The 19,166-nt window shown below is 53.7% G+C and overlaps 1 protein-coding gene across 5 annotated transcripts in view; it reads left to right on the top strand.

Annotated features, from left to right (window-relative positions):
* The window catches only part of PDE4A (phosphodiesterase 4A), a 40,099-nt gene that overhangs the window by 13,146 nt on the left and 7,787 nt on the right, over window positions 1-19,166 (top strand). For 2 of the 5 annotated variants that reach the window (XM_065873539.1, XM_065873538.1), the window contains 6 exons: window positions 12,789-12,980; window positions 13,915-13,951; window positions 14,072-14,142; window positions 14,945-14,994; window positions 15,174-15,286; window positions 18,723-18,816. In XM_065873539.1, the coding sequence (XP_065729611.1) occupies window positions 12,789-12,980; window positions 13,915-13,951; window positions 14,072-14,142; window positions 14,945-14,994; window positions 15,174-15,286; window positions 18,723-18,816 (557 nt within the window). Of the gene's footprint in view, window positions 1-624; window positions 816-12,788; window positions 12,981-13,914; window positions 13,952-14,071; window positions 14,143-14,944; window positions 14,995-15,173; window positions 15,287-16,805; window positions 17,230-18,722; window positions 18,817-19,166 lie in introns of those variants that run through there. The other 3 variants (XM_065873540.1, XM_065873541.1, XM_065873542.1) reach the window with 3 other exon arrangements.

The following is a 19,166-nucleotide window of genomic DNA, read 5'->3' as shown; positions in this document are numbered from 1 at the left end:
GTCCGGATTTGGGGACGAGATCGGGGCGGGAAGAGATAAGGAGGAGGGGTCGAGGCCCCTGGGAGGCCCGCGTGGGGTCGGGAAGAGTGTGTGTGTGGGGAAATCAGTGCCTGTCTCCGGTTTCTCTCGGTGTCGCTGTCTTCACCTCTGCCTCTGCTGTCTCTGTTACGCCGCCCCCACGCCCCCAGCTCCACCTCCCCCGCATCCATCATCCCTCCCCTGGGTTTTTGTCACCGGACCCCACACTGCGCCCGCTGGCAAGTCGTTCCCCCACGCAGGACGCACGGCGTTCGGAGACCTCCAGGGGGCCCAGCTCGACGTCAGGGAAGGGGTGGAAAAGGCGGGGCCAGGGGAGGGCTCGGAACCCGGGAAACCGGAGCCCGGGGCACCCTCCGAGGCCCGGGGGAAGGGAGGCAGGCGGGAAGTATGCGCAGAGTTCCGCAGGGCCCCCGCAGGAGGAGGCAGGCGCAGAGCCCGCCCAGGCGCTGCGGACGGGGGGGGGGGGGGGGGGGGGGGTGCCCGAACGCCCGGGGCCGTCCCTGGGGGCGGGGGGTCACCGGGAGGGCGGGTGTGGAGGCGGTGCCGGCGGCGGCTGCAGACACCTAGGGCCTGGAGAGCAGTGCGCGCCACACCACCGTGCAGCCGTCCCCATGCGCGCCCCGACGGTGCTTGGCACTCATGCGCTCCAGTGCAGCACCCCGGGCCCGACCCCGGCCCCCTGCCCTGGCACTGCCCCCCGCGGGCCCTGAGTCCCTGGTCCACTTCTCCTTCAGCGACGAGGACACCTGTTGGTACCCTCCAGGCAGATTTGTCAGGTGGGTGGCCCCCGGCCAGTCCCCTCCTTTGCCACCGGAGGGCTCTGGCTGCTCTGTGTGTGTGTGTGTGTGTGTGTGTGTGTGTGTGTGTGTGTAGGGTGGGGGAGCAGTCTGCCTTGCGGGGAGTCCCCAAAGTGGTTTACAGGGTCTGTCTGGTCTGGAGCCTCACCCCCTTCCCTGGCTCTAAACTGTCTGGATGCTGCTGAGGGCTTCCTGCAGGTGGTGCCCCCCAGAATGGGTGCTGGGTCCTGCCCCCTTCCTGCTTACCCAAGATGGGATCCCTTAACCCTCTTTGTGCCCCAAATCTGGGCTTCTGGCATTCACCGTAGCAGCAAATATGGGTGTCCTGCATCACCCACGCTCCACTCCCGGGCTACTGGCCTCAAGCCACGTCCCTCCAGCCCTGCTCTGCTCAGTGCCTCCAGCCTTACCCTCCCTTCTTCCTTGCTGGGGCTGCCAGGATGAAAACCAAGCTGGGGTGGGGGTGGGGAGGAGGTTCCTGCTGGAACTCCTGGGGGGTATTTAGAATCAGCTGGACAGCGCTGAGGCAGAGAAGTGGTCTTTAGGTTCTCAGAATTCTCAGGGTGCTCCAGCCTTGTACCTGCTCCCCTGCACCAACCCCTTCAGACACCCAGACATGCACACGCTCTCCCACATGGATACATGCACTCCACATATGCAGCTACACAGGACACAAACACAGACACACCCACACACAGGGTAATCGAGATCACCTGGTGTGTACTGTGCTAGGCATGGGTCTTCTGGCTGACGGGGCCAAAAAGAGAACCCCACAGGTGACCCATGGCCATGGTGACAAACACCACAGAAACCCTGGTCTCACACAGCCTCGCATACACTGCGCTGACCCCAGGTACACACTATCACTGCAACACACACCCAGGCCCGATTCCCACCTGCACATGGCCACACACAGGAGCTTGCAACCTCATACCCACTGAGGAGTCAGGGCCCATGTACAGCACACAGGTACCCTCTCCCAAGGTCATACAGACCACAGACACAGACATAGATACACAGATACACACAGGCACCACCAACACCCAGACCCCGCTCACACACACACACACACACACACACAAATCCACACTGTATGCACACAGGGGCTCCTGAGCGTGCACACACACCCCGACTCACACACACACAGACCCTCCTTGCACACCCAGCCCCACAAACTGCCGTGTCACCTGGCACCCTGCGCCCTCCTGGCAGACACACACCAGCGCCCGCCCCCAACCTCCGTGTGACCTTCACAAAGCAAATGCCAGGCCTTTCCATGAAGCCTGCTTGGCACCTCCTACGAGGCAGTCAGGTGGAGTGGGGCAGGGAGCCCAGGGAGATGCCAGGCCTGCCTGGGGGAGACGGACACCCAGTGATTTACTGGGCAGCCTTGTAGCCCGGCTGCCCTAGTTCAAATCCTGGCTTTACCACGAGCCAAGTTACTCATCCCGTTTGTGCCTCAGTTTCTTTCTCTGGAAAATGGGGCCTCAGTACACAGCCAGGGATAGCAGAGTGCCTAGCATGTGACCGTCAGTAGCAGCTGGCTACTCTCATTGTTACGATCTTTACCAGCTGGGATGTGTCCCCTTTCCTGGCCACCCCCACTCCCCTGCTTGTCTCTTTCCCAGAACTCTCTGAAGCCTGGACCTGCCCCTAGGTTGCACAGTTCTGCAGAGGCCCGATCTGATGCTCTGGGAGCCCAGGTGGGCAGGCCTCGGGGCCCCAGAGGGGTGGAGGCAGGTAGCAGCTTCAACTGAGAATGCCATCAAGTGGTCAGCCTGTCCAAAGGGGAGCCTTGGGCAAGTCGTTTCCTTTGTGATGAAGTGTCTGGGTGTGTGGCTGTGATGTCGGCTGCCCTTGACTCTGATTTGTGGCTTCAGGTCCCATTGGGACATTGCTGGAACAGCCTCCAGCCTGACTTTGGCCACGCTGAGCAGTGGCACGTCAGGGAGGGGTGAGTTCCCACAGCTCTGGGGTTTGGTTCTGAGGGCTAGCTGAGACCCCACCCCCATACACACACACACACACACACACACACACACAAAGACACACACTCAGGCTGCAGTTCAACAGGCCCGATTCTCCTCTGCCCTTCCACAGCCCAGGGGACATTCGCTCCTGGAAGCACAAACAGCAGGGCCCCAGGGAGCCTCCTCTTCCCATCCCGGCCTCTGGGCTCCTGCTTACGTGAGCTGAGTCCCCTGGGGCTGCAGGATCTGCCCGCAAGGCTAGTCGGGCGCCCTCTGGACTTGGGTCTCACCTTCACCCAACGAACTGTGGCTTCAGTTCCTGGGGCGGGGTTGAGGTCCTCAGTATGGAACTATGTTCCTCTCCCCTCCACAGGGGCACTCAGCAGAGCCAAAACACCCAGGCTGGGCCTTGGGAGACAGGACATGGTTCGCAGGCAGCAAGGCCACCAACCCCTCGCTGCCTCTCTGCACCTCCGCCTCCTCGTTGACCCAGGACGTTAACAGAACCCAACTCACAGAGTTAGTGGGAGACCTCATTGGGTTCACGTGTACAAAGCACTTTGATAGTGCTAGGCACACAGCAGATACTGAATAAATATCTTATTATTATTACTATAAGCTTAAAGGATCTAACCTGGCACCCAGTACACAGCAGGTGCTTAATAAATGGGCATTATCATCAAAGGCCCAAGCTCATGATCTAAGAGTATTTTCATTCCTGAGCGTGGTTTTTTTTTTTTTTTTTGGCTGCATTTGGTCCTCGTTGCTGCGTGCGGGCTTTCTCTCTAGTTGCGGCGAGCGGGGGCTACTCTTCGTTGCAGTGCAGGGGCTTCTCACTGTGGCGGCTTCTCTTGTTATGGAGCACAAGCTCTAGGCACGCAGGCTCAGTAGTTGTGGCTCACGGGCTTAGTTGCTCCATGGCATGTGGTATCTTCGCAGACCAGGGCTCGAACCCGTGTTCCCTGCATTGGCAGGCGGATTCTTAACCACTGCGCCACCAGGGAAGTCCCTGAGTGTTTTGTGTTTTTTTTAAATTTACTTTAAAAAATTAACATAAAGTAAAATTCACCTTGTTTTTGGCTGTGCTGTGCAGCTTGTGGGATCTTAGTTCTGCGACCAGGGATCAAACCAGGGCCCTGGCAGTGTAAGTGCAGAGTCCTAACCACTGGACTGCCAGGGAATTCCCAAAATTCAGCCTTTTTAGTATATATTGCATAAGGGTTTTTTTTAATTGTGTAAGATATGCATAATAAAATTTACCATTTTAACTTGAGTGTACAATTCAGTCACTAAGTACGACCACATTGTTCTGCAACCATCACCACCATCCATTTCCAGGATTTTTTCATCGTCCTAAGCTGAAACTCTGTCCCCATTAAACACTAACTCCCCGTTCCCACTCCCTCAGCCCCTGGCACCCACCATTTTACTTTCTGTTTCTATGAATTTGACTCCTCTAGGGACCTCACGTCAGCAGAATTGTACAATATTTGTCCTTTCGTGTCTGGCGTATTTCATTTAGCGTAATGTTTTCAAGGTTCATTCATGTTGAAACATGCAGAATTTCCTTTCTTTTTAAGGCTAATATTTTATTGTATATATATATATATATATCACATTTTCTTTATTCACCCATTAATGGGCATTTGAGTTGTTTCTACCTTTTGGCTGTTGTAAATAAGGCCGCTAGGAACATTGGTGTACAAGTATCTGTTGGAGTCCTGCCATTCAGTTCCTTGGGGTGTACATACTGAGGAGTTAGCTTTGCTGGATCACGTGGTAATTCTGTACTTAAGTTTTTGAGGAGCTGCCAAACTCTTTTCCGCACTGGCTTCACCATTTTGTATTCCTACCAGCAGCGCACAAGTATTCTGATTCCTCCACGTGCTCCCCAACACTTATTATTTTCCTTTTTTTTTTTTTTTTTTTTTTTTAATAATAGCTATCTTGATGGGTATGCAGTGGTATCTCATTGGGATTTCTTTTTTTTTTTTTTTTCTGCGGTACGCAGGCCTCTCACTGTTGTGGCCTCTCCCGTTGCGGAGCACAGGCTCCAGACGTGCAGGCTCAGCGGCCATGGTTCACGGGCCCAGCCGCTCCGCGGCATGTGGGATCTTCCCGGACCGGGGCACGAACCCGTGTCCCCTGCATCGGCAGGCAGACTCTCAATCACTGAGCCACGAGGGAAGCCCCGGGATTTCTCTTTATATAAGTTTATTTATATTTGGCTGCATTGGGTCTTCGTTGCTGCACGCGGGCTTTCTCTAGTTGTGGTGATCGGGGGCTACTCTTCATTGCAGTGCGTGGGCTTCTCATTGTGGTGGCTTCTCTTATTGTGCAGCATGGGTTCTAGGTGCATAGGCTTCAGTAGTTATGGCATGCAGGCTCACTAGTTGTGGCTCGCGGGCTCTAGAGCGCAGGCTCAGTAGTTGTGGCACACGGGCTTAGTTGCTCCGTGGCACGTGGGATCTTCCCGGACCAGGGATCAAACCCGTGTCCCCTGCACTGGCAGGCGGATTCTTAACCACTGCGCCATCAGGGAAGTCCCTCTCATTGGGGTTTTGATTTGCATTTCCCTAATGACCAGTGGTGTTGAGCATCTTCTCATGTTTATTGTCCATCTGTATATCTTCTGTGAAGAAATGTTTATTTAAGTGCTTTTCCCATTTTTTTTTTTTTTTTTTGCCACGCACGTGGCTTGTGGGATCTTAGTTCCGCAACGAGGGATCAAACCCAGGCCCTCAGCAGTGAGAGCACGGAGTTCTAACCACTGGACCACCAGGGAATTCCCTCCCACTTTTTAATTGGGTTGTTTGTTTTGTTGTTGTTGTTGTTGTTGAGTTTTAGGAGTTCTTTATATAGTCTAGAACATTAATCCCTTGTCAAATATGAGATCTGCAAAAACGTTCTCCCGGGACTTCCCTGGTGGTCCAGTGGTTAAGACTCCACGCTTCCACTGCAGGGTGTGCAGGTTCAATCCCTGGTCGGGGAACTAAGATCCTGCATGCCCCGTGGTGCGGGCAAAAACAAGCAAACAAACAAACAAACAAAACTATTTAAAAAAATGTTCTCCTGGGGCTTCCCTGGTGGCGCAGTGGTTGAGAGTCCGCCTGCCGATGCAGGGGACACGGGTTCGTGCCCCAGTCCGGGAAGAGACCACATGCCGTGGAGCGGCTGGGCCCGTGAGCCATGGCCGCTGAGCCTGCGCGTCCGGAGCCTGTGCTCCGCGGTGGGAGAGGCCCCAACAGTGAGAGGCCCGCATACCGCAAAAAAAAGAAATGTTCTCCCATTCTGTGGATTACCTTTTCACTCCCTGAATAGTGTCTTTTTCTTTTTTTTAATTTATTTTTATTTATTCTTTCTTTTTTTTTTTTTTTGTTTTTTGGCTGCGTTGGGTCTTCATTGCTGCGCGCCAGCTTTCTCTAGTTGCGGTGAGCAGGGGCTACTCTTCGTTGCGGCGCAAGGGCTTCTCATTGCGGTGGCTTCTCTTGTTGCGGAGCTCAGACTCTAGGTGTGCGGGCTTCAGTAGTTGTGGCACGCGGGCTCAGTAGTTGTGGCGCACGGGCTTAGTTGCTCCAAGGCATGTGGGATCTTCCCAGACCAGGGCTCGAACCCGTGTCCCCTCTATTGGCAGGCGGATTCTTAACCACTGCACCACTAGGGAAGCCCCTGAGTAGTGTCTTTTGATGAACAAAGGTTTTTAACTTTGATGAACTCCAATTTTTTATTCTGTTGCCTGTACTTTTGATGTCATAGCCAAGAAATCACTGCCAAATCCAATGTCATGAAGCTTCTAAGAGTTTTATAGTTTTAGCCCTCATGTTTAGGTCTTTGATCTAGTTGGGGTTAATTTTTGTATATGGAGTAAGGTAAGGTTCCAACTTCATTCTTTTGTAAGAGGATAACCAGTTTTCCCAGCACCATTTGTTAAAAAGACTGTCCTTTCTCCATTGAATGGTCTTGTCTCCCTTGTTGAAAATGATCTGACCACATGTATGTGAGGGTTTATTTCTGGGCTCTCTATTCTATTCCATTGGTCTATACATCTGTCTTATACAGTACCACACTGTTTTGATTACTGTGCTTTGTAATAAGTTTTGAAATCAGGAAGTGTGAGTCCCCCAACTTTGTTCTTCTTTTCCAAGGTTGTTTTGGCTCTTCAGGTTCCTTGAGATTCCATATGAATGCTAGGATGGATTATTTTTTTTCTACAAAGAACATTGTTGGGATTTTTTTATTATTATTTTTTCATTTACTTATTTATTTATTGGCTGCATTGGGTCTTCGTTGCTGCCCGCGGGCTTTCTTTAGTTGCAGCGAGTTGGGGCTACTCTTCATTGTGGTGTGCGGGCTTCTTATTGCGGTGGCTTCTCGTTGTGGAGCACGGGCTCTAGGTGCATGGGTTTCAGTAGTTGTGGCGCTCAGCCTCAGTAGTTGTGGCGCATGGCCTTAGCTGCTCTGCGGCATGTGGGATCTTCCCGGACCAGAGATCGAACCTGTGTCCCCTGCATTGGCAGGTGGATTCTTAACCACTGCATCACCCGGGAAGTCCTGAACATTGTTGCAATTTTGATAGGGATGGCATTGAATCTGTGGATTGCTTTGGGTAGTATGGACATCTTGACATTATTAAGTCTTCCAGTCCATGAATATGGTATGTCTTTCCATTTATTTGTGTTTTTAATTTCTTTCAGCAACATTTTGTAGTTTTCAGTATATAGAGGTTTTGCCTCCTTCGTTAAGTTTATTCCTAAGTATCTTAATCATTCTGATGCTATGGTAAGTGGAATTGTTTTCATAATATCCTTTTTAGTTTGTTCATTGTTAAGGGCATAGAAAAGCAACTGACTTTTGTGTGTTGATTTTATATCCTGCAACTTGGCTAAATTCATTTATTAGTTGTATGAGGGGTTTTTTTGTGTGTGTGTGGTATGTGGGCCTCTCACTGTTGTGGCCTCTCCCGTTGCGGAGCACAGGCTCCAGACGCGCAGGCTCAGCGGCCATGGCTCACGGGCCCAGCCGCTCTGCGGCATGTGGTATCTTCCCGGACCGGGGCACGAACCCGTGTCCCCTGCTTCGGCGGGCGGACTCTCAACCACTGCGCCACCAGGGAAGCCCCAGTTGTATGAGTTTTGACACATGTAATCCCCACCACTGGCTTCTTTCTCTTAGCAAAATTCATTTGAGAGTCATCCAAGTTATTTTGTGTTTGAGTAGTTAAAAAGGAAACTGTTTCTTTCTACTTTTGCAGAAAACTTCTGACACAAAATGTGTTTGGTTTTTTCCCCACACCAACCCATTCTCCATTACTCTATGGACATTAACTGGGTGAACTACAGTTTAATTCAGTTCTGACACTAACTGGAGTTCGTGCAGATCCCACAGGTTAAGGGCTCAGTCCCACAAGACCTCCCCCACTTCAGATGTCAGTCTCAAATCCAGGTTGTCACCTGTGCTTTTGGGTGACCAGCTATAAATCAGAGGTACCTACAACCCCCTCCTCTGGTTCAATAATTTGCTAGAACGGTTCACAGAACTCAGGAAACCAGTTTACTTACTAGATTGCTGGGGGTTTTTTGGTTTTTTTTAATTTTTAAAAATTTATTTTTTGTATTCCTCTCCTGGTTTATTTTATTTTATTTATTTATTTTTTTGCGGCACGCGGGCCTCTCACTGTTGTGGCCTCTCCCGTTGCGGAGCACAGGCTCCGGATGCGCAGGCTCAGCGGCCATGGCTCACGGGCCCAGCCGCTCCGCAACATGTGGGATCTTCCTGGACCGGGGCACGAACCCGTTTCCCCTGCATCGGCAGGCGGACTCTCAACCACCGCGCCACCAGGGAAGCCCCTCCTGGTTTATTTTAAAAGATACAAGTCAGGAACAGCCAGATGGAAGCGATACATAGAAAAAGGAATTGGGGGAGAGACTTGGAGCTTCCCCAGGTGTGCCACCTTCCCAGCACTCAGCAACCCAGCAGCTCTCCAAACCGTGTCATTCAGGGATTTTGATGGTGGCTTCATTATGTAGCCACGATTGACTAAACCATTGGCCATTCCACTGGTGATTAACTCAACCTCCAGTCCTGGTCCCTGAACTGGTCCAGCCTCTCTAATCACATGGTTGGCTCTCCTGGCAACCAGCCCCCATCCGGAGGCTGTCCAGGAGTCCCTAGCAGTCCGTCATCTCGTTAGTATACAAAAAGATACCTATTACTGTGGAGATTTCCAGGGTTTTAGGAACTGTGTACCAGGAAACCAAGGCTGAGGCCAAATATATATATTTATTCTTTCACAGTACTTATGGTCCCCGACTTATGACAGTTTGACTTATGATTTTTCAACTTCATAATGATGTGAAAGCAATACGCATTCAGTAGAAACCGTACCTCAAATTTTGATATTTTCCTGGGTTAGTAACATGTGGTCTGATTCTCTCTTGTGATCCTGGGCAGCGGCAGCAAGCCGCAGCTCCCAGCCAGCCACGCGATCACGAGGGTAAACAACTGATACACTTACAACCGTTCTAGACCCATACAACCACTCTGTTTTTCAGTTTCAGTACAGTACTCCATAAATTACATGAGATATTCGGCACTTTATTATAAAATACGCTTTGTGTTAGATTATTTTGCCCAACCGTAGGCTCATGTAAGTGCTCTGAGCACGTTTCAGGTAGGCTAGGCTACACTGTGATGTAGGTAGTTTAGGTGTATTAAATGCGTTTTCAGCTATCGATATTTTCAATTTATGGTGGGTTTATCAGGACATAACCCTGTCATAAGTCAAGGAAGATCTGTAGTTCATGTTTGTGTTTCTGAAATTGCTGAATAGTATTCCATGGCATGGCTCTGCTACAGTTTATCCATCCACCAGTTGACGCACACTTGATTTGGCTGTTTCTAGTTTTTGGTGACTATGAACAGAACTGCTCTAAACGTCAGTCAGCAGGTTTTTGAGTAGAAGTATGTTTTTATTTCTCTTGGGTAAATATATAGGAGTGGATTCGTTGGCTTGTACAAGAAGTGTGTGTTTAATTTCATAAGAAACTGACCAAGTGTCTTCCAGAGTGGCTGTACCACTTTGCATTCCCATCAGCAATGAATGGGAGTTCCAGTTGCTCTGAATCCTTATCATCACTTGATATCGTTGTCAGTTTTCATTTGTTTAGCATCCTAGTGGGTGAGAAGCGATAGTCCATGGTTTTAATTTGCATTTCCCTAAGGAGGAATGATGTTTCCTGTGCTGATTTGCCATCTGTATATCTTCTTTGGTGAACTGACCATACTTTTGCTCATTTTTTCACTGAGTTATTTGTCTTCTTATTATTGAGTTTTCAGAGTTCATCATGTATGCTGGCCACAAGTCCTTTGTCAGATATTTTCTCCCAGTCTATAGCTTGTCTTTTTATTCTCTTGACAGTGTCTTTTGCAGAGCAGTTTTCAATGTTTTTAAAACGTTTTTTGAAGTTTGTTTTTAAAAGAAGTTGGAATTTTTGACTATTTAAAATTTCTGGTTTCTTTACTAAAATTGGAACATCTGGTTGGTCAGGGTCCCCAGCTCCACTCTGCTTTTTATGTTGGCCGCCTGACCCCTGGAAACATTTGCTCTAAGGGGAGGAATGTGCTCTGATGGGGGTCAAGTCGGCAGAGGGCAGCAGTTAACATTTTGGTCTGAGGAATCACGAGACTTTGGTTTGAATTCTGACCCCACCATGACCTTGCTGTGTGACACAGAGCCAATCATTCTCCTCTCTGAACCTTAGTTTCTTCATCTGTAAAATGGAGGCAATGGAGTCCTTCCCCATTCCCTCACCCCAGGACTGGCCCGGAAGAAAGGCCCAATATATGGAAATTGATATCACTGTCCTGGCCTAGGAGATTTCAGATTTATTTCTTGGCAGAGGGAACATTCAAATAAAATCTTAGGCTGACATTCAGTAGTAGGACCAGAAAGGGAGGGAGGGTTCTATTTCTTCCCCCTACCCCCTTGCACCCACCAGAGCATTGCCTGAAGTCGGCTGACCAGTCTGCTAACCCCCTGACTTGAAGAGTAACAGACCAGAGGAGGCAGTGACCTTCTTGAAGTCACACAGCATGTCACAGGCACACAGCTCCCCACTCTCATCCTCAAATCTTCATACTGATTGCCTTGCTGAGTTCACTCCCCAGGTGGCATATTTGAGGCTGATAGACTTATAGTTGCCAGTGTTTTCTGAGCTCTTTGTTAGGCACCATTCTGAGCGTTTTGCCTGTGTTGACACTGGTCACCTGGATGGCCTGAGGCGGATGGTGGTTGTCCCAATTTTGTAGATGAGGAAACTGAAATTCCATCTTTCCCTCAAGTTACACAGCCGGGAAGTGGCACAGCCAGCTTTTCCCTGACTCATCCTGAGGGTCTGTCTTGCCAGTGCCACCAGGCTGTGTCCTGTCTCTGTCATCTGTCTGTATTTCTGCTCAAGCCACACCAGTTTCCTTGCTGGTCCTCCAACAAAAAACAAATCCTGCCAGCGGGCGTTTGCACTTGCTGTTTCCTCACCCTGGAGTACTTTCTCCTACCTCCTGACCTGTGGCCTACACCTTCTCATCTTTCAGGACCTGCTCCTGAAAGATATCCTGCAGATATCACTTCCTCAGAGAGGCCCGTCTCAACCATATCAGCTAAAATCACCTCTCCAGTCACCCACCTCATTTTTCTTTTTTCTGCGGTACACGGGCCTCTCACTGCTGTGGCCTCTCCCGCTGTGGAGCACAGGCTCCAGACGCGCAGGCTCAGCGGCCATGGCTCATGGGCCCAGCCACTCCGCGGCATGTGGGATCCTCCCGGACCGGGGCGTGAACCCGTGTCCCCTGCATCGGCAGGCGGACCCTCAACCACTGCGCCACCAGGGAAGCCCTACCCACCTCATTTTAATTCTCTGCATGGCAGTCCGTATATTCATTCATTCACTCATACATTGATTCATGCGATTGACATCTCTTGGGCATCCACTGCGTGTCAGGCCATGTTCTTGGCCTAAAGTATACAGTAGTGGACAAAGCAGACAAAAGTCCTTGCCCTGCAGAGCTTAGTTCTAGAAGGGAAGGCAAACAGTGAAGAGTAAAATATAGAATGTGTCAGGTAAGTAGTATTTATTTTAAGGAAGGGAAATGTGAAATATAAGGTCAGGGGTTGACATTTTAGATGGGTTGGTCAGGAGAGGCCTTCCTGAGGAGGCAACATTTGAGAAGGAGCCTGAAGGAAGTGAAGGAGGCGCCACTGGAGATCTGGGCAAAGGGATGTTCAAAGGCCCTGAGGCAGGAATGTATCTGGAATGTTAAGGAACAGTAAGGCGGCCATTATGGCTGGAGCAGAGTACGTGAGGGGTAGACTGGGAGGTCGTGGGGCAGGGTCTGTGGGCACAGCAAGGACTTTGGCTTTCGCTTTGAGTGAGCTGGGAGCCATAGAAGGTTCTGAGAAGGGGAGCGATGTGACCTGACTCAGGTGTTCACAGGCTCCCTCTGGCTGCTGTAGGAGAGCAGACTGAGGGGCAAAGACAGGAGCTGGGGACCAGGGCAGAGGCGAATGTACTGGTCCAGGCAAGTGGTAAGGTGGGGCTGGCCGAGGAAGGGGGTGCAAAGCGGACAGATTCTGAACAAATTTGGTTGATTGGAGGTGCAAAGGAAAAAACAGAGCCAAGGAAGACCCCACGACTTTTGGGGTGTGCGTTGCTGCTAGGTTAACCTTTTGATAGTCTAGCCCTCCCCGTGTCATCTCTGTGAGGGCAGATCATGGTCTGTCTTGGTCCCTGCTGTGTCTCCAGCTCCTGCGACAGGACCTGGCCCACAAAGGCGCTCAGTCACTGATCTCTGTCATTTCCTGTCTCCCATCTCTTTTGGGGTACCTGTCTCTCTGCCAGGAATTTCCTTGGTCCCCTTATTCCTCTTGACCCACCCCCCCAATGCCATCTCAGCCCCCCTGACCCCTCTTCCTGCCCGCCCCTTGCAGCTTGGAGGCGGAGAATGGGCCGACGCCATCGCCAGGCCGCAGCCCCCTGGACTCGCAGGCGAGCCCGGGACTCGTGCTACACGCTGGGGCGGCCACCAGCCAGCGCCGAGAATCCTTTCTTTACCGCTCAGACAGCGACTATGACATGTCACCCAAGACCATGTCCCGGAACTCGTCGGTCACCAGCGAGGCGTGAGCACCCCCGATCCCTACCCGCCACCTCTTCCAGGCCTGGCCCCAGCACAAGCTGCCCTTCCCAGCAAGGAGGGGGACACTGCCCAAGTCCCCGTCCACCTGCACACCCGTCCTCCCCAGTGAAAAGTAAACAGCACCCTTATCCCCTGTCGAGGGCTCAGTCCCTCTGTAGCATGTCCACCCAGTGGTGTATGAGCGCCCACCCTATCTCTGCCCCCTGCCCAGCCACGCTGAACCCCTCCCTCAGGCCCAGCGCAGACTCAAGTCCATATAGTCCCCGCCTACCCAACCTGCCCAAGCCCACTCCTACCCCTGGGTTTTCGGGGACCTGGCCCACCTCATCCCGTCTCTCCAGCAGGAAGGGGGCCAGCCCCTCCCGGCCATCACTTGCTTCCAGTGTGTCCACCTTGGCTGACCTCCTCTTCCTCCCCCACTCCGGGCTTCCCAAAGCCAGCCCCCCTTATCATGACCACCTGTGGAGGTGTGAGCACTCCTGATCTCTTCAGCCCCCTTCCCTCTCACCCAGTCCTCCAGCCCTGCCCCTACCCATGGAGGCATCCATCTCACCTCCCCGCAGCTCCTTCCGGCCCTCCGCCCCCTCCCCGCCGCTGGTCTCCCCAAGCCCAGCCCCTATGGTGTGTTCATCGCCCTCCTTTTGTCTCTGCGCCCACCGCCCCCCCCGCCCCACCCACACCTCTGAGCCCTTCTCCCTGCCCGGCCCCCCCGCAGCATGGCCACCCTTGTGAGGTGTAAGTGTCCTCCCCATACCAACCCACAGAGCCCCCTTCCTGCCCACCAGCCTCCCTGGGCCCAGCGCCCCCCAGAGTGACCCCCCCCCCAAAGACTTGCTTCCTTGCATCCCAGCCCCTCTCCACCCCGGGCCCTTGGGAGTCCCACTGTGAGGACCCCTGACCTGCCCCTGTCCTTGTAGGCATGCAGAGGACCTCATCGTGACACCGTTCGCCCAGGTAAGACCCCTCCCCTAAGGAGGGAGGGGCTCTAACCTTACACCACACTTGGGGACAGGGGCCCAGCCCCGGCTGCCCCTCTGGGTGGACCACTTTCCTCTCTGTGGCTCCCCAACTCAGGTGCTGGCCAGTCTCCGGAGCGTTCGCAGCAACTTCTCCCTCCTGACCAATGTGCCCATTCCCAGCAACAAGTAAGTGGAGGCTGGGCCCCAATGCCCCATGATCATGAGGCTCAGCACACCTGGGTTCAACTCCCTGTGCTGCTGTGTGACCTCAGGCAGGCACTTGACCTCTCTGAGCCTCTGTTCAAGTGACAGCTCCCTCTGAGCCAGTAAATCATTGTGATTTGAATGCCTAAGACGCAGAAAGTTTTATAAATAAAGACAGAGGGGTCTGGACAGAGTTCTTAGGTGGCCAGCCACCCCAGCCTCTGGGCCACTCCTAGCCCTGATGCCAACTTGCTGGGCAAATAGCATCCTCTGGTGCCTCTGTTTCCCCTCCATAATATGGGAATTTCATAGTGTCTCCATTAGAGAGCTGCTATGAGGAGTTCAGAAGGTGATATATAGAAAGTGCTTGAATATTGCCCAGCACATAGTAAGTGCTCACTAAATAGAAGTAGTTGTTATTATTTGGGGGCAGAGGTGTGGCTGAGAGCTGCTGGTCCCTCTGGGAGTGGGGGGGCAGAGCCATCCTCGTGTTCAAGGAGCTGGGGGGAGGGATGGTCAGGGAAGCAGGGACTTTGGAGACACAGGACCTGACCCTACCAGCCGTGTAGTCTTGAGGAAGTCAGTTCACCTCCTGGAGCGTCAGTTTCCTCATCTGTAAAATGGGTTCTTGTGGGGCTCTGTGAGAGACTGCGGGCAGAGTACATGGCAGCATGCCTGGGACACAGAGAGGGCTCAGAAAAAGGAAAATCAGCACTCTTCGTGGACAGGGGGAAGCAGAGATGGGGGAGGACCAGGCTGTTGTTGGAGCCCCATTTCTTTGCAGGCGGTCCCCGCTGGGTGGCCCAACCCCCGTCTGCAAGGCCACGCTATCAGGTAACTAAGCCCCGGGGGATGGGAAAGACCCCTCTTGCTGCCCCAGTGGGGGGTCCCTCACCCGGGGAGGCTGTCTCATCCCCCTCTCCCTGCACCCTCCTCACCTGGCGGGCCCCCATCACCTCTGGGGGTCTGCATGTGGACCCTCTCAGTCACTGCCCTGGCTGCCCCTTCTCCAGAAGAGACGTGTCAGCAGTTGGCCCGGGAGACGCTGGAGGAGCTCGACTGGTGTCTGGAGCAGCTGGAGACCATGCAGACCTACCGCTCTGTCAGCGAGATGGCATCCCACAAGGTGGGCAAGGCCTGTGGGGTGGGGCCGACTGCTGGGGTGGGGTTAACTGTGGGGCGTGGCTGGTGGGCGGGGTCAACCTGTGGCTAGAGCCTATGGGGTGGGGTCAATCCCTGGGCGGACTTTGTAGCGCCTATAGATGCTGACTTCTCCCAGGGCTGGGGGGCCCTGGGGTGTATGTGTGTGCGTGTTTGTGTGTGTGTGTGTGTGTGTCCGTAGGTGACCATCTCTCCTGGAGGGTGGGTTGTATGTTTGTATGGTTTATGAATGTGTATCTGTGGCTATGGGTCTATGTGGCTGTTGATTTGTTGGCTACACATTTGCAGCGCGGGAAGGTGTGTTCCAATAGGATCCGGCAGGAGTGGCATGCACGTGTGTATCTATGGAGTGTGTATGGGTGTGCACAGCTGATTACGTGGGGCTGTAAGTGTGGGGGGCTGTGGCAGAGGGGTGTGTATGGCTAGAGGTGTGAGTTGGTCCAGATGTGAATCTGAGTGTGTATCTCCATGTGTTTGTAACTCTGTGTGTGTGTGTACGCTTGCAGGGCTGTGGGAGAGGGTGCCAGGCTTCCATGTACAGCTGTGCAGACCGTGCACTGCACAACTCCAGGGGACGCCATTCAGAAAGCAGGCAATGTGAATGACACCTCCTGGAGTGGTGCAGCATGGTAGCAGCCCTTGTGGGAGGATGTCTATCAGGAGCTGAATGTGCAGGTAGAGGTGTCTGTGTTGTGGGGTGCATACGCCCATGGGTGGAGGTTTGTCTGGGAACATGTGAGTCTGAGGGCGCTTGTGTCCCTGAGGGTGTGTCGAGCATCCGAGAATGTGACTGTGTCTCTGAATGTAGGTCTGTGGGTGTATTTCTACGATGGGGTGTGTGCGTGTGTATCTGTGGGTGTGAGTGTGGGTATCCCCTTATGGATTTGTCAGGGCACGTATGCGTCTAAGGACACATGGGTATTTGTGTTTGTTTACAAGTGTGTCTGTGGGTGTGTTGAGTGTGTCTGTAAGTGTGTCCAGTATCTGGGTGTTTATCCCTTAGTGTGTGTCTCCACATCTGAGTGTGAGTCTGCGCTCTTGGAAGGGGTGTGTCTGAAGGCATTTGTATTTCTGTGAGGTCAACTATATACCTATAAATGTGTTGAACAACAGAGTTGTGACTCTGTGTGTGTGTGTGTGTGTGTGTGTGTGTGTGTGTGTGGTCAGCAAAGGACGGAGAGCATTTGGGTGTTGGAGTGTATTCAAGTGCATGAGTGTGTCAGGTGTCTGGCTGTATTGGTGTGGAAGGTGTGTCAGTGTGGGTGTGTCTGTGTGTGGAGCATGTGGGTGTGTGTCTGTCTCTGGGTGTGTCCACGGAGGGGGCACGTCCTCTCCAGGGTGTGCGTGCCTCCCTGCCTCTCCCCAGCAGCCCCAGCTGGGTCCTGCCTGAGGCCCGTGGGCTCGAATGCCCCTTTAACGCCCCCCCCACCTCCAGCACCACCTGACATCGAGTGCAGCCTGCCAGTGCTGCAGTGAGCACACACACGCACACACACAGGCGAACACACGGAGCCCAGAGCCTCCGAAGCCTCCTTCTGGGACCCTCACCCTGCCACCCCCCCATGGGCAGGGGTGCCTGGCCGCCTCCAGCCGCTGCCGCGCGAGTGCCCATCGGGGCCAGGGGCTGGCGGACCATGTAACCGGGTCTGCTGCCGGGAGCGCGGAGGGGAAGGGAGCCCCCAGCCCTGCTGGGCCGGCCCGGGCCCCTCCGCGGCTCCCCCTTCCACTGCCCACCTGCCCAGCACCCTGCCCCCCCGCCCCCCGCACAGTAGCTGCTAATCCCGGGACTCCCCAAGCCCAGCCTCTGTGTGCGGCAGCCCTGAGCAGGGCTAAGACTCCAAGATGCCCTTGGTGGATTTCTTCTGCGAGACCTGCTCCAAGCCATGGCTGGTGGGCTGGTGGGACCAGGTAGGGGAACTCGGGGTGGAGGATGGGCAGGAGCCCCGGGTCTGGTCCTCCCACCTCAGACCCTCCAGCCCCCGGTCTAGGCTTATGTGTGCGGCTGTGCACGTGTGCGGCCTGGACGTGAAGCCTTGTGACTGGGTCTCTGTGTGTGGCCCAGGGCTGGGCGTGGATGGCGGGTGGCTGGGGGTGTGAGTCTTTCTCTGGGTGTGACTGCCAGTGCACACACGTGTGTGTCTGCAGTGGTGGGGGGCTGCCTGACTATATGCTTGTTTGCCTGGGTCAGGGACCAGGGGGTGGCCCTGGCTGAAATCACGTGGCTCTGATTGTGGTGTTGTGTTTGGGGCCATGTTTATGAGCCCAGAGCGGCGTGATTTTCTGGGGCATGTGACCCCGAGTGTCAGTGACTGCCTTCTTGTGTATGCTCCTTGGTTTGTGTGTCTGGGGCTGTGTAGCATTGTGTAATATGGGAGTCTGTGTGCGGTTGTGTGACTTTGTGGGTCCATCGTGTGTGTGTGTGTGTGTGTGTGTCTCTCTATGGGTGCCCAGGCCTCTGGCAGCAGTGGGAGGAGGGAGCGCTCGTCCTGATGTGGGCCATGCGGGCTCACCCTTCCTGCTGAATGTCCCTCTTGCCTCTCTGGACAGAGTCTGCTCCTGCTTTGGGGGTGCTTTGGTGGAGCTTGGGGGCGGGGAGCCGATGCCCTTTCTCCTCACGCACAATGTCACAGCAGATGCTTGTGTGAAGTGCTATGGGGGGACCAGCCTGGTTCTGGGTATACTCCGTCCATCTGTGCACCTGTCCACCACTCTGAGGTTGGGGGAGAGGGGGCTATGATGGGAACCCCCTCCCCTGGGTGACTGAACTAGGGTTTCCTCAGCTCACTATTCTCCCTGCCCCGGTCAAACCTCTCCGCTCAGAACTTCAGGACTACATTCCCTCCTTCCAAACCAGGCTGTGGGCTGGGGGCCGGGACCCTAGGGAGTGGGGTCCCTGTCTGGGAAGACCTGGGCCAGGGGTAGCTCTGGGAAGGCAGGGGTTAAAGGGCCCGCCGGCTACCCCCCCTTCCCCCAGCTCAGCAGCTGGTTGGAGGGGGAGTTGCTAAGGAGACTCCCATCACCATGGTGACGGGATTCTCCTGACACCCCATTGGCTCCCTGTTAGGTAGGAGCCCCTCCCTTCCACAGGTGCCCCTCTGGCTCCTCCTTGGGGGGGAGAAGGAGGGAGTATGGTGAGAGGAGCCCCGCCTCCTCAGACAGGGAGGGGTATGCTGAGTCCTGACTCCCCAAGCCTGGGGACCCCCATCCAGAGCTGGGAGGAGAGGAAGGACTGACCCCTCCCCTCTAGCAGCCTGCTGAGGACTCTGTTGGCTGAGCAGGGAAGTGAGAGGGACTCACGGGTTCTTCAGAAGTTTCTTGAGAGGGCCTGGCCTCACCCCCCCCCCCCCACCCACACATGCCATGACCCCATCATTCCTTCCTTCTTGCCTCCTTCACCTTAGTTCAAGAGGATGCTAAACCGTGAACTCACACACCTGTCAGAGATGAGCAGGTCAGGAAACCAGGTCTCTGAGTACATCTCCACCACATTCCTAGGTGAGTGAAGGGTGGCACTTGTGTGTGGGTGGGTGTGTGGGGGGAGGCATTGCATAACTGGACTGCAGGGGGCCACCGCAGACCCTGGGTCCTGTTGCCCACATTTGCCCAGGGAACCCTGACTCAACTCCCCAAAGGTCAAAGTCACCACGCTCAAGAGCTACTATATCGCGATGCCCCCAAATTTAGTGGGACCCCAACTTCTATAGAACACCCACATTTAAAAATCTCTCCAAGCTGCAAAGCTCCTCCAAACTCAGGGGAACCCCATTGGAACTCTTAAACTCAAGACCCCAAGAAACTCCCAAACTCAAATAGAATTCCTAAACTTTAAAATGCCTCCAGGCTGA

The sequence above is a fragment of the Phocoena phocoena genome, chromosome 3 (assembly GCF_963924675.1).
Source record: "Phocoena phocoena chromosome 3, mPhoPho1.1, whole genome shotgun sequence".
NCBI lineage: Eukaryota > Metazoa > Chordata > Mammalia > Artiodactyla > Phocoenidae > Phocoena > Phocoena phocoena.
Note: the sequence above shows the minus strand (reverse complement) of the source record. Positions and strands in the feature narration are given on the sequence as shown.